A 14,458-nucleotide genomic window follows, 5' to 3' on the forward strand; every position below is an offset into this window, starting at 1 on the left:
AACATTTCATTGGATCGCTTTTAGCTTTGATTATGGCACATATTCACTGTGACGTTGTTTTGATAAGTTTCTGCAATGTCAAGATTTATTTCCATCCATTGTTGCATTAATTTCTCACTAGAATCTTGCATATGAACATGCTCATAATCAAGCAGAAGCAAATAGACGGAAATGCTGATGAAGCATTCAAACAAAAAACAGGAATACTAAAATTTGAATGCTGCAGGATTCAAACTATCAAATAAAAAAATAACATCTAAGAAAAGGGGTGAAAACTGTTTCCATATGGACAAGACCTACATCTGCATCCTGGAGAGCCTTCTTTATGCTGACGTTAGCATAAACCCCATATGAATTTAAACGAGACACATCAGTGAATTGTGTTGATGTTTGAACTACCAACACATTCATTCCCACTCTAACCATCATTTCTGTGGTGCTACATTAAATTTTCACTTTAGAGGAGCAGACGCACCAAAGATTTGACTCTAATCTTCAGGGACATTAAAAAGCAAACAAAATAGATAGGAGCTTTATTCATCATCGCTGTAGAATCTAACAGCTTATGAATGAAGTCTTTTGATTCCTGGAATGAGTCTAGCTCCAGATGCATTAGACATTACATGTACACTAAATGTAACTTGATATATTTCTATTTACCTACCCCAACAGCAACCTCTGTGCCTCTAATATGAGACAAATGTTTTGACTCTCATCAAATCCAACCAAACCAATGATTAAATCACCGTGACATCATCTTTGGTGTTTGTTTCACAAAGTTGCTCCAGAAATGGTGAAACTTATATTTTTGACTTGTCGGGGAGTAATTCTTCTGACAAGAAAATTGTTTACAGTTGTCAATGTAGATTCCCCCCACCCACCCTCCCCAACCTCCAACTATTATTGTGAAATTCTGTACACATTTGCCAAACTGTGTCCCACTTGCAAAGGTTTATCTGGTATAGATTGTGTTTATTGTTAACATAAGAAGTTCGACAATCCTTCCTACCTTTTTCATTTGCCATTTGTATTTTTGTGCTATTGTAATTTAAGTATTACATCTACAGTGTTTTGCAAAAGGTTTAAGTAGGTGTGGAAACAATGTTGTAAACGAAGAATGCTGCTACACTTTACAATAAGGGTCCTTCTATTAAGTTAGTTAGTGCATTATTATGCATTAATAAACAAATAATATCTTTAGTAATCTTCCTAATACTGTTAACTATTGTCCTTTAGGTTAGGACAAAGGACCGGGGAAGGGGGGGGGGGTGTCTGCTTAGTAATGCATTACTTAATTAACTTTAATATTAACCAGCTGTTAATACTTTATTTCATAGTTTATTAATGCTTAATAATACACTAAGAAATGTTAATAAAGGGACCTGCATTGTAAAGTGTTACCAAGAATGCTTTTAGAAATATAATGATTGTTTATTTTTATCAGTTTACAAAATTCAAAGTGGGTGACTCCAAACATCCAGCCAAAGCCACTGACAACCATCTTCAGCGTATAGAAGAACAGGAAGTCCTGAAAGTGATGGTGTGACCCCCACAGAGCCCTGATCTCATTGGTTTGATTTTGTTGCTGTGGCGCAGCGCCATATCTGAGCCTGTAGGGGAAACACTGGAGCTCCTCTAGCCAACAAAACAGAGCTAAAACATGTTGTTTTACAAGTAATTTAAAGACTTATTTGTTCGTGAGAAAGGTCGCCAACTCTGCATCAGCCAAGGTGCGACCTTAAATGCTCAAGAACGCTCTGTGACTGACGTCTGTACGTAAGCGGTAGTCTAATGCTGTTGGTTAGTGCTGACCGGCGCTCAGTTCATAATGCATGGAGCTCTACAGGAAGGGGTGCGGGCTTGGCAAAAAAAATAAATGAAAAAAATATGCATTTCCTACATTTTATCACAGTACATGATAAGACAATCACTTTTAAGGGTTTCTCAAAGAAATCATACATACTTCCTGAATGGGGAAAAGCCTGTGTTGAAGCTTTAAGTAATCACCTTTGAAGAATTCAAGAGTATATCTAAAAATATTTCATTTTTCATTTAAGACTCATATTTTCCTTTGGCACACATGCTGGTAACAGTCACAGAGCTGCTAAGCTGTTCTATTTTGTGATTAACACTCTTTTGAGGTCAGAGCTGAAGGGAAACTCTGAAGATCACAATGAACGAGTTACAGGAACCATCTGACAGCCTGAGGTTTCTCACCAGACATCTAACACTCAACGGGACAAACAATCTCATTAGCACTTTCACTTTCCCAAAACGTGGAACAACACAGTAATTATAGCATTTTTAATTTCATACAAACACTTTTAAAGCCTGATTTTCACTCTCATGCTTTTATTTTTGAGCTTCAGCTCTCACATTCTGCCCACACTCTCCAAAGGAATAGTCAGCTGCTCTAAGGGACATAAAGATGGTAAACCTGAGCAAATGAGGGCAATCAAAAACGATTTTTTTAGTCAAAGTACCTCTTAAAATACTTGTCATTGTTTTACAACATGGAAAAACCAACCACTAAATTCTTACTAGTAACTCGTTGCTCAACCGTAGAATGATTTGCCCTCTTCAACTACTTGCAATTTTATCGCAGATTAAGTCCAATTATATAACTTTTGAAAATGTCACTTGCTGAAACAATTTATATAATATCTATTAGATTTAAATAAAAGTAGTTTAAGATTCAGCAACAATATTTTACCTTTAGTAATAGTCGTGTAAAACAAATAAATACATTTCCAGTAACTAGCAATTTAATAATTCACACTAAATACACAAAGAACGGTTCGAAGGATCTTTCATGGCGGTGAAAACGAAGAGTCGGAGTACCCGGCCCGGAGGGTTACCGGGGTCCCACCCTGGAGCCAGGCCTGGGGTTGGGGCCCGTGAGCGAGCGCCTGGTGGCCGGGCTTTCGCCCATGGGGCCCGGCCGGGCCCAGCCCGAACCGGATACATGGGCTCGTCCAACTGTGGACCCACCACCCGCAGGAGGAACATGAAGGGTCCGGTGCAATGTGAATCGGGTGGCAGACCAAGGCGGGAGCCTTGGCGGTCCAATCCCCGGACAAGAAAACTAGTTTTTGGGACATGGAACGTCACCTCGCTGGCGGGAAAGGAGCCGGAGCTTGTGGCAGAGGTTGAGCGGTACCGGCTAGATATAGTCGGACTCACCTCGACACATTGCATTGGCTCTGGAACCCGAGACCTGGAGAGGGGTTGGACACTCTACTTTGCTGGAGTTGCTCCGGGTGAGAGGCGGAGGGCTGGGGTTGGCTTTTTGTTAGCCCCGAGACTCTCTGCCTGTGTGTTGGGGTTTACCCCGGGGGACAAGAGGGTAGCTTCCTTGCGCCTTCGGGTCGGGGAACGGGTCCTGACTGTTGTTTGTGCTTATGGGCCAAATATCAGTTCAGAGTACCCACCCTTTTTGGAGTCCCTGGGACGAGTGCTAGATAGTGCTCCATCAGGGGACTCCATTGTCCTGCTGGGGGACTTCAATGCTCACGTGGGCAATGACAGCTTGACCTGGAGGGGTGTGATTGGGAGGAACGGCCCACCTGATCAGAACTCGAGCGGTGTTTTGTTATTGGACTTCTGTGCAAGCCGCAGTTTGGCCATAACGAACACCATGTTCGAACATAAGGATGCCCACCGGTACACTTGGTACCAGGGCAGCCTAGGTCACAGGTCGATGATAGATTTTGTAGTCGTATCATCTGACCTGCGGCCGTATGTTTTGGACACCCGAGTGAAGAGAGGGGCGGAGCTGTCAACTGATCACCACCTGGTGGTGAGTTGGATCAGATGGCAAGGGAACATGCCGCGTAGACCTGGCAGACCCAAACGCATAGTGAGGGTCTGCTGGGAACGCCTGGCAGAAGAACCTGTCAAGACGGTCTTCAACTCCCACCTCCGGCAGAGCTTTGACCACGTCCCGAGAGCAGTGGGGGACATTGAGTCCGAGTGGGCCTTGTTCCACTCTGCGATTGTCGAGGCGGCTGTTGCTAGCTGTGGTCGTAAGGTGGCCGGTGCCAGTCGTGGTGGCAACCCCCGTACCCGCTGGTGGACACCAGAGGTTCGGGGAGCCGTCAGGCTGAAGAAGGAGGCCTACAGGGCGTGGCTGGTCTGTGGGTCTCCGGAGGCAGCAGACAGGTACCGGATAGCCAAGCGGGGTGCAGCAGTGGCAGTTGCCGAGGCAAAATCTCGGGCGTGGGAGGAGTTTGGTGAGGCCATGGAGAAAGACTATCGATCGGCTCCAAAGAGGTTCTGGCAAACTGTCCGGCGCCTCAGGAGAGGAAGGCAGCAACTCGCTCACACTGTTTACAGTGGGGATGGGGAGCTGCTAACGTCAACTGAGGCTATAGTCGGACGGTGGAAGGAATACTTTGAGGAGCTCCTCAATCCCACCAATGCGCATTCCGAGGAGGAACCAGAGCTGGGAGGCCTGGGGATGGACTGTCCGATCTCGGGGGCAGAAGTTGCTGAGGTAGTCAAACAACTACACAGCGGCGGAGCCCCGGGGGCGGATGAGGTTCGTCCTGGGTATCTCAAGGCTATGGATGTTGTGGGGCTGTCATGGTTGACACGTCTCTACAACATTGCGTGGTCATCGGGGGCAGTTCCTAGGGAGTGGCAGACCGGGGTGGTGGTCCCCATCTTTAAGAAGGGTGACCTGAGGGTGTGTTCCAACTATAGGGGGATCACACTCCTCAGCCTCCCTGGAAAGGTCTACGCCAAGGTACTGGAGAGGAGGGTCCGATCGATAGTTGAATCTCGGATAGAGGAGGAGCAATGTGGTTTTCGTCCTGGCCGTGGAACTGTGGACCAGCTCTATACCCTTGCAAGGGTGATGGAGGGGGCATGGGAGTTTGCCCAACCAATCCACATGTGCTTTGTGGATTTGGAGAAGGCTTATGACCGTGTCCCCAGGGGCACCCTGTGGGGGACGCTCCAGGAGTATGGGGTGGGTGGCTTTCTGTTAAGGGCCATTCAGTCCCTTTACCAGAGGAGCGTGAGTTTGGTCCGCATAGCCGGTAGTAAGTCGGACCTGTTCCCAGTGAGGGTTGGACTCCGCCAGGGCTGCCCTTTGTCACCGGTTCTGTTCATCACTTTTATGGACAGAATTTCTAGACGCAGCCGTGGTGTGGAGTGTGTCGAGTTTGGTGGCAGGAGAATCTCGTCTCTGCTTTTTGCGGATGATGTGGTCCTCCTAGCTTCATCCAGCTCTGACCTTCAGCTCTTGCTGGGTAGGTTCGCGGCCGAATGTGAAGCGGCTGGGATGAGGATCAGCACCTCCAAATCTGAGACCATGGTTCTCGACCGGAAAAGGGTGGCTTGCCACCTCCGGGTCGGGGGAGAGGTCCTACCTCAAGTGGAGGAGTTTAAGTATCTCGGGGTCTTGTTCACGAGTGAGGGTAGGAGGGATCGGGAGATCGACAGGCGGATTGGTTCGGCGTCTGCAGTGATGCGGACGCTGAGCCGATCTGTCGTGGGGAAGAGGGAGCTGAGCCAGAAAGCCAGGCTCTCGATTTACCGGTCGATCTACGTCCCAATCCTCACCTATGGTCATGAGCTTTGGGTAATGACCGAAAGAACGAGATCGCGGATACAAGCGGCCGAAATGAGTTTCCTCCGTAGGGTGGCCGGGCTCAGCCTTAGAGATAGGGTGAGGAGCTCGGACATTCGGGAGGGACTCGGAGTAGAACCGCTGCTCCTCCGGATCGAAAGGAGCCAGTTGAGGTGGTTTGGGCATCTGGTCAGGATGCCTCCTGGACGCCTCCCCGGGGAGGTGTTTCGGGCATGTCCTGCCGGCAGAAGGCCCCCGGGTCGACCCAGGACACGTTGGAGAAGTTACATCTCCAATCTGGTCCGGGAACGCCTTGGGGTCCTGCCGGAGGAGCTGGTGGACAAGGCCGGGGAGAGGACGGCCTGGAGCTCCCTAGTTGGGATGCTGCCCCCGCGACCCGGACCCGGATAAGCGGAGGAAGACGACGACGACACTAAATAAATAAAACCATAAAACTAACAAAATATAAACAGAGATAAAGCTTAAATCTTGATAAACAGTTTCCAAAATGGAATGTTCTACTGTATTTACACAACAGTCTCAGATGGTTTAGATGTCCCTTTTCTCTGCTGGGGGCAAAACAAAAAGGTCCTTGTTATGACTGATCACAGATCAGCCTTTAGAAGTGCTGGATGTGTGTAGAGGGGATGAAGGACCATGAAGAATTTATTAACATGGTGTTAGCATAATAACATCCTGTTAGCAAAAACATTTATGCTAAAATGCTGCACAGCCCGCTAGCTTAAGTCCAAGAAACCACTAAGTTAACCCTGAAAAATATTTCACTAATATATTCAAATAGATATATTTACGGAGCTATTCATTTTCTGCGTTATGGGCTTGTTTAAAAAAATTTCTTGTCATTTTAAATCCTTAAAAAATTCAAGGGTACAAGATGTACAATTTGCAATACCTGTGATTTAAAATTATTTAATTCTCTCCTGGAAGATTTTGAATAAATATTTTGTTCTTGTAACCTGGACAACATTCTCTGGGTCAGGGATGAGGTCCTGCTGCAAGTGGAGGAGTTTAAGTATCTCTGGGTCTTGTTGAGTGAGGGAAAGATGGAGCGTGAGATCAACATGCAGATTGGTGCTGTGTCTGCAGTGATGTGGGTGTTGTGCCGGTCTGTCAAAGCTCTCGATTTACTAGTCGATCTACGTTCCTACCCTCACCTATGGTAACAAGCTTTGGGTGGTGACCAAAAAAACAAGATTGTTTTCTGGACACGTCCAACTGGGAGAAGACCTAAAGGGAGACCCAGGACACGTTGGAGGGACTATGTCTCTCAGCTGGCCATAGACCGCCTTGGGATTCCCCCAGAGAAACTGGCCCACGTGGCTGGGGAGAGGGAAGTCTGGGCCTCTTAACTTAGGCTGCTGCCCCCGCGACCTGACCCCAGATAAGAGGCCGAAAATGGATGGACGGAACCCGGAGTACCCAATTCTTTAATTTTACCATTTGAAAATCCCAAAAAAAGCATTAAAAAAACAAACAAAAAAAAAACATCCTCCATCCCAACAAGGTTGTACCACAACTAAACAAAACGCAAGTCTTACTGTTGGACCTGAGTTCATTATGGGTCCTGTAAATTACTCCAAAGCACATGTGTCAGACACAAGGCCCGTGAATGGCCCGCAAGATAAATATCAAAAATATATTAAAACTCACCCGCTGGCCGATTTTACCGTAATGACTACAACTCCCGTGATGCTTTGCGGCATTAGCGCGAGCCAAAGTACCCTCTCCTTTGTGTTTTTTCCAGCGTCTGGTACCGGTGTCTGCAGCTCCGCTGTCTTGGACAAACTAAACACTCCTCTCACTCAGCGCCAAGTTTACTCAGCTATTTGCCGACGCTGAAGCCCAGAAATGGAGATTTTAACCGCTCAGTAATGTGTTCACGACTGAAAGAGAAAGTTTTCCAACTAACTTCCGGACAGAGCTGATATAACTCCAGCGAGTAGCGACACGCTCAAATCAGCATGACTCTGTGGCTGCTGTCGTTTTCTTTTCCTCCCCGACACACAACAACGTGGTCAAGCTGCTCAGATGCTCGCCATGTTCACCAGCACAAACCTATGTGAGCACCTGTTGTCATCTAATGTCATTATTATGATGAAGATGAACAAAACAACAGGAGTCTCCTCCTCAGCTAAGAGCTCAACCCCATGATGCAGGTATCTGGCTGGAACAGGTGAGCATCACAGTAAATCAGTGGAGTAAACTGAGCTTTAAATATTTAGGTTTTATGCTCTTTTTCTGCTCCAAAACATGAAAGTTAACAGGTGAGATGTTGCATTTTCATTTAAGATAAAATGATATTTTTATTTTGTTGTTGGCCCGTGAGAAAAGATTTAACCTGCAGTAAACAGGAAGTGGAAAGGCTGCAGATAGATGAACAGAATAGAAAATCCCTTTATTGTTCCTCAGTGGGGAAAGCTAGATGTCACAGCAGCGATGACACTTATTACAGGAGAAAAAAGGAGAATAAAAAAAGAAAAATGAATAAACAAGAAAACTTAAATCCTGAATAGATTTTAAAATGCTGAATATACCACAAGTAATGAATACCACTGATGCGTTTTATTTAAAATTGACTTGCTCGTGTGTATTTGGTTATTCCACATTCAGTGTTAATGCAAAAATAAGCTTGTTTCCAAATCAAAAGGTTCAAAATTGCATATATGTTGATAAAGAAAATGTGCAAATTTGCCGTCACTTTTTCAAAAAATATTAAGTTTGGCCCACGACTTCGTCCCAGATTTTCATTTCGGCCCCGTGTGAGTTTGAGTTTGACACCCCTGATCTAAAGGCTGCTATCAGTGTGTTTCTAATGACAGTATCAGGATTTACATTTACCCTTATTCTGACTATAATTTATACCAGAGAAGAGTTAGCCTGTTTCAGTAGAACTTTTCCACATTTCTTCCGGCTCTTGGAGAGTACAGATGCTTTTTTACTCCTCTCCTCCCTATCTTATCTGAAGACTCTTTGTCTGTCTCTGGGTGTATGGCGCTTCGGCATTTTTTCTGGAAAACTGGAAACTGGAAATTACTAAAATAGACCTGGTCAGCTGGTCTCTCAATGCGACTGACAAAATGTTTTCAACGATGAGAATGGGAGAAGGGGCTCCCAGGTGCCCCTCTGGGACAGAGCCAGTTGGGCATATCATGGACTCCTGGAAACAGTGGAACCTGATCTGCTTCTCCCAACCGTCTGAAGAGGATTCTGAAGTGTCTGGATATTCGTGGTGTTGGTGTCAGGTTTCCTGCTCTTTGGCCTGGGAGGTTACTGTCATGGTCCGTGGTGAGCTGACTGCCTGTAACCTGGCTTTCTCCTCTAAACATTGTTTCCACAGGTGGGCGTGTCTGAGAGCTCCCAGCTGCAGCTGATCTCCTCATCAAGGCCCAGGGGATTTAAGGAGCAGTGTGACACTTCACCACGCCGGATGATTACGCTGTTTGGGTAGCTCTAGCCTCAACCTGACCTTGATACTTGTATTTGTGCTCTTGTTAACCTGTCACCTGAAAACCTCTTAATAGCCTCTCCTGCTCTCCTCCAGGTTCCTCTTAATCCCTCACCAGCTCCAGAACAAACCCGGATCTCAGTCTACCTGACACACTGCTTTATCCCCTGGCTGCCCGCTCTCAGCCGCTTACCTACCAACATCCATTCCTGCTCCTCCACCTCTGGACAACCAATACCTTACCTTTGGATCTCCTCAGCTCACCCGGACCAGACAATCATTCCTGTACAGTTACCACTACCAAATAACAGTAAGACCAGTCTCCAGATAAGTTCCCATTTGTCTTCCACCTTATATTCACTCTGTCTCCCTCCTTAGAATCTCATCCTGGATTCCTGCTGCCAGTCCTGCCTCTCGTCGGTTCCCGTCTCTTACATTTCTTCTTATTTAGTAATAAAGCCTTTTTACTTACATTCCTGCTCTCCGTGTTGTGATTCTGCATGTCGTGGGTCAAGAAATTGCCACCCACCATGACGGTTACCTGGCTTACCGGAAATTAAGGAGCTGTCGAATATTGGCTCGCTCCCGGAGCTCAGAGATGGATTACACCGCGCTGTAAGCTTACAGACTCATATAATTGTCGAGATGAATCGTAAGCTTGGAACTTTGGCTGAGATTCAGACTCTGGCATAAAAGGTGGATACCATCAAGGAGAAAGTTGATGGGTCAGCGTGGATTGGGATAGATTAATTACGCCATTATTGGATTTAGAGGGGTTGAGGACCAACGGAACGCTAAGACAGAGAGGAAATTATCTCTCGCCCCAAAACAATTTCTTATCTGAATCTGGTGCCCTTGAACCTGTGAAGCTGAAGCAAATACTCCCCCCTCAGAAGAAATGTAGAATGCTGCCGTCGCCATGGCAACTCTGCCTCCCTATCCCAGCCTGGGTGGGACTGCGACCGGAGAAGGCCGCTGATTCATTCCAGGAGTCACTGTGCCCTCTAAATCCTACGACTTCCCCCCCGTCCAAACGGAGGTGACGAGCGCCGCTTATCGTGGCTGCACGCACTGACGTGCGGAAAGTCCCCAACCCTACCTCCCCACCTAGTGGGCACTTATGTTGTGTAATGTCTGAAGTCTGTTGCATTTCTGTCTGAGGTGTTTTTTGCATAGCAAAGCTGCCCTCCCTGTGGAGGGTAACTCTGAAGTGCCTTTTTTTCCTCCATCTGACTCAATCCTCATATATAAACCGTCTGATCTCTATTAAGATAGCGCCACTCAGGTTGCGAATGACCACAGTCACCAATTCTTGTCATGTGTCTATGCCTATGTATGTATGCCTGATCTCAGAATTGTGTGTACTGAAACTCTAATTTCCCTCTGGGATTAATAAAGTATCTTTGATTGAACTGAATTGAATAAAAATCTTCCACAGCTTTCCTGTCATTTATACAGACAGTGAATAAAAACATGCCATGAAACTTTGCTGTCTCCCTAACTTTCTTCCACATTTCTGGCTTATCTCTCTCTGCTTGTCTTCTTACTGTCTCGTGTGCTCCTGCACCTTCTCTTTTGTTCTCTTCTTTTTCTTTATGCCCATTTTGCTCTATCTTTAGTATTTCCCTTAAAGCTATAAATTTCAGTCTGTCTCGGATTCCTTTTCATACCAAACTAATTAGTAATAAAAAAAATAGCTTGTTTAACTTCAGCAGTTACATCACAGTCAGATGCAGAAGCATATAGCTGACAAAAAGTTAGAAAAATCACATTTATAGTATCCTATAGAAAATATAAAAAATATTACAATGAGTTGTGAATGTAATTTTTAGTGTGTGCACCATTTAAAGCATCATGTAGGACAGAAATAGGAGAAGACATAGAAGATACATGCTTGTTGTTTCAGAAAATAAACCACAACAAAACCCCCAGATGAGCAGACAATCTAACAAAGTCTGCCACAAACCTTGTGCTCCCTGATAAAATAATAAGACAGAATTCCTTCTGTAATTTGAGTTTCCAGTGTCCTGTTGGCTGTAATTTGATTTCTGTTTTCTGTCGCAGACGGATTTTAGCAGAGGACATCAGATTGGAGTTAACACTGTTTGGCCTTTCTATTTCCTACACACGCAGATGGAAAAAAAATGTGCATAGGGTAAACATGCAAGCGTATGATAAATTAGTAAGACTAAAGAATAATTTTCTATTTTGTAAAACAGCAGCTAAAAATGTGCGTGAATCAGGATTTTCCACCATTATCAGACGGTCTTGGGCACATTCCCTTGCCTGCAAAGAATTTGTGTGCGTTTGTCATCTGACTGCATGTTTGTATGTGAACTTCTGCTCTCTGCAGCAGTGAAGCACTTGTGATAAAGTTAAACAGTGCAGACACAAGAATGCCACCTCCTTCATCATCCTCCTGACCCAGAGGAGCTGAGAGCAAAAACACCACTTTCAGCTGAAATCAGCACCATTAGCAGGAATAGTGCATTGGATAGCATTTGAATCTTAATCTAATTTCAGTTAAATATACTAGAAAATGTAAGAAATGCAACATTTTAAGCTTTTGACTTTTTTATGTCATAACTTCTGCTCCAATCTGGAAAAGATGATATTCAAAGTGTTTTACAATATAAGACTGAAAATTACAAAAAAGTTTAAAAGGAGTTTAAGAATTAGAAAGATTGACACAAGTCTTGGTAGATACAGCGAGGAGACCCAATAAAACAGAACTAGAGGCAAAGGGACAGGACACAAGGAAACATCAGACTGGTTTTTACTCGCTCAAAAGAGCTTAAAGTAAAAAAAGCACACAAACTTTGGGCCAAGGCTGCAAGAAGTTGTGGTCTGAGTCAACCTACCCTGCTGCAGAGAGAAGGATTATGGGTATTCAACCCATGCAGAACCAAAAATATATAAAGTTAGTGCTTTTGAGCTCAAATTTGGTTTTTAGCACTCAAGAATAAACTAACATGGACTTGAAAAGCAAATTGCTAATGAATATTTTTTGTTTCATTAGCTCAACCAGGGTTTGAATTACGGGGGAGCTGAGGGGAGCCTGGCTCCCCTGAAAGGGTGATGGGCTTCCCTGGAGGCCCCTAACTTAACATCTAGAGGGAGCCCAAAAAGATCCAGTTTCTTCCCATGTTAAATGATGTATACGGACTCTAAGCGTGTATTGGGACTTCTTTTGGGCACAGAGAAGTCTAGTTGTTCCCTGCGCTCCAGGCAGCTGCGTCCTGCACACAGCCACATATCACTCTCAAAGTCGCACAGCCAAAAAATAGAATCAACACACGATCGTTCGTGTCTGCTCATTTTCTCTGGTACTTTCTGCCTCTTATTCGTGCTTGACATGCTACGTCTCACAGGGCTCCCCTGGATGCCTCTGTATAATCTGTACCCTGAGGTCAACCATTGACCGTTGTAGTCAACCCTGTTAGCTAAATATGACATGAACAGCTTGATGGATCTTTCAGGAAGAAGTCAATGTTTGTACATCTACAATTGAACAACTCTTGGATACGCTCTGATTAAAAATGGTCTGCAATTGACCTCATAAAACAGAGAATGTGGTTTAGATCAGCCACTTTTACAAATACTAGGCAGGTTGGTTTGCCAGTAGCTGACAGTCACTCATAATGAATACTCTTGGTTCTACAAACTGAATGAGCTTTAAATTCTTGTTGCTATTCTTATATACGACTGAATCTTGTGACGTGAAAATCCAAACTTTGAGTCATCGTCTGCAGATATAAAGTCAGGGAGGTATGTAGATCTTTGTCAGTTGAAGAGCCAAAACAAACGATCTTTTCTTTGTGCCAGAGGCCTGGATTTCTTCCAACAGAAAGACACCCACATGCAGATGCTCACTCTAACAAGCCCATTTACACCTTCACACTCACACATACATTCACTGTTCATCACAATGAAATTAAGGTGCAGTGACGATTGTCAGCAGGCTGGTTTGGCGCTCTGGTTTAATTGTCAGAAAAAATAAAATCAGAGAAGCTGTAAATGTGTGTGTGTTTACCTTAAAGCCATGGAAGTCCCATTGACTGATGGAGCCGAGTATGGTCTGTTGGTGTATCCACAGGACCAGCTGCCCTGTCGAGTGTACCGTTCATCTCCACAACAGAGAATCACTAGAAAGGCTCTTCGAAATGCCCGGTTTAGGAAGGCGTACAGGAAGGGGTTCAACCCTGAGTTAATGTACCCGAGCCATAGCCAGGCTGTCCACAGCTGCCAAGGCACTGAGTAGTGAATAAAAGGGTCCACCACATTGGTGATGAAAAATGGTGCCCAACACAGGCAGAAACAGCCCATTATGACTGCCAGAGTCTTTGCCGCCTTAGTCTCAATGCGCATGCGACTGTTTGCTACAGGAGGATGCTCTGATGAAGATGAGCCCATTGTTGTCCTCGGACGGTAATGCTCCAGTGGATCTGAGGAAGTGGAGGATCTCAGAGTGATAACTGGGTCGGTCCCTGTGACTGGAGCAGAACCTGCCCGCTGAAGCGTCTCTATCTGCCTTACGTGAGTCATGGCGGTGACGTAGATACGCTGATAGGCCAGGACCATGAGAGCCAACGGGACATAGAAGGCCACAACGGAACAGATAAGGGCATAAGGCCAGTTCACCAGAAACACACAGCTGGTGTCATTGGAGCCTCCCATTAAGGCTCGCCTCTCTTCAATCTGCAAAAAGAAAGGACACAGCATAGGTGTGGTGTACGGAGAGGATTCGCTTAGCTTAGAATAAACAATGGAACTTTAAAGTCTAGCTGTTTTTCTCTGCTTCCAATTTTTGTCCTAAGACATCCCAAAGAAAGAGTTATTACCCTAAATGCTATAATAAATAAGTACTTAGCAATATCCTTTTCAACTAAAAGAAGTTTAGTCTGTCTGGCAAGCTGCCCTTAAACTTTATCCTGAGGTGAAACCAGAGTAAATTAAAAACCCACAGGTGGAGGAGCACCTGAAGCAAAAACGGGGAGCCTTATCTAATCTTAGCAGTTGGGCTTTGGTGCAGCAAGATAACAATAAGGCACATTGTGCTAACATCGATGCATTTTTCTTCTTTAAGATCTATAATGAGATTTTGAGATAATTATTCTGAATCTGCAATTTCTGCTTACCTTTTCAAAAATAAACAAAACAAACACTTTAAAAAAGTCAAAAAGAGATAGAAATATTTTGTTACATGGTTGAAATTAAGACCACCGCCATTAAATAAAGTAAAATCTAAAACCTATGCCAGCAGTTCTGCAGGTGGTATAAAATGAAGTCAGTGATCAAATTTTGCCTGGATGCTGTTTGAATTAAAACAAGAGAAGAAACAGCCCATAACCTCACAAAATGTGCATGAATGAGTTAATCTACCAACGTCTACATATAGCTTTGACAGCAAAACTTAC

At 44.8% G+C, this 14,458-nt stretch overlaps 1 protein-coding gene across 1 annotated transcript in view; it reads right to left on the reverse strand.

Annotated features, from left to right (window-relative positions):
• The window catches only part of si:dkey-247m21.3 (5-hydroxytryptamine receptor 4), a 76,863-nt gene that overhangs the window by 35,946 nt on the left and 26,459 nt on the right, over positions 1 to 14,458 (reverse strand). The window contains exon 6 of the mRNA XM_015976742.3: positions 13,075 to 13,739. Coding sequence (XP_015832228.3) covers positions 13,075 to 13,739 — 665 coding nt within the window. The remainder of the gene's footprint in view (positions 1 to 13,074; positions 13,740 to 14,458) is intronic.

This window comes from Nothobranchius furzeri, chromosome 6 (genome assembly GCF_043380555.1).
Source record: "Nothobranchius furzeri strain GRZ-AD chromosome 6, NfurGRZ-RIMD1, whole genome shotgun sequence".
Classification (NCBI taxonomy): domain Eukaryota; kingdom Metazoa; phylum Chordata; class Actinopteri; order Cyprinodontiformes; family Nothobranchiidae; genus Nothobranchius; species Nothobranchius furzeri.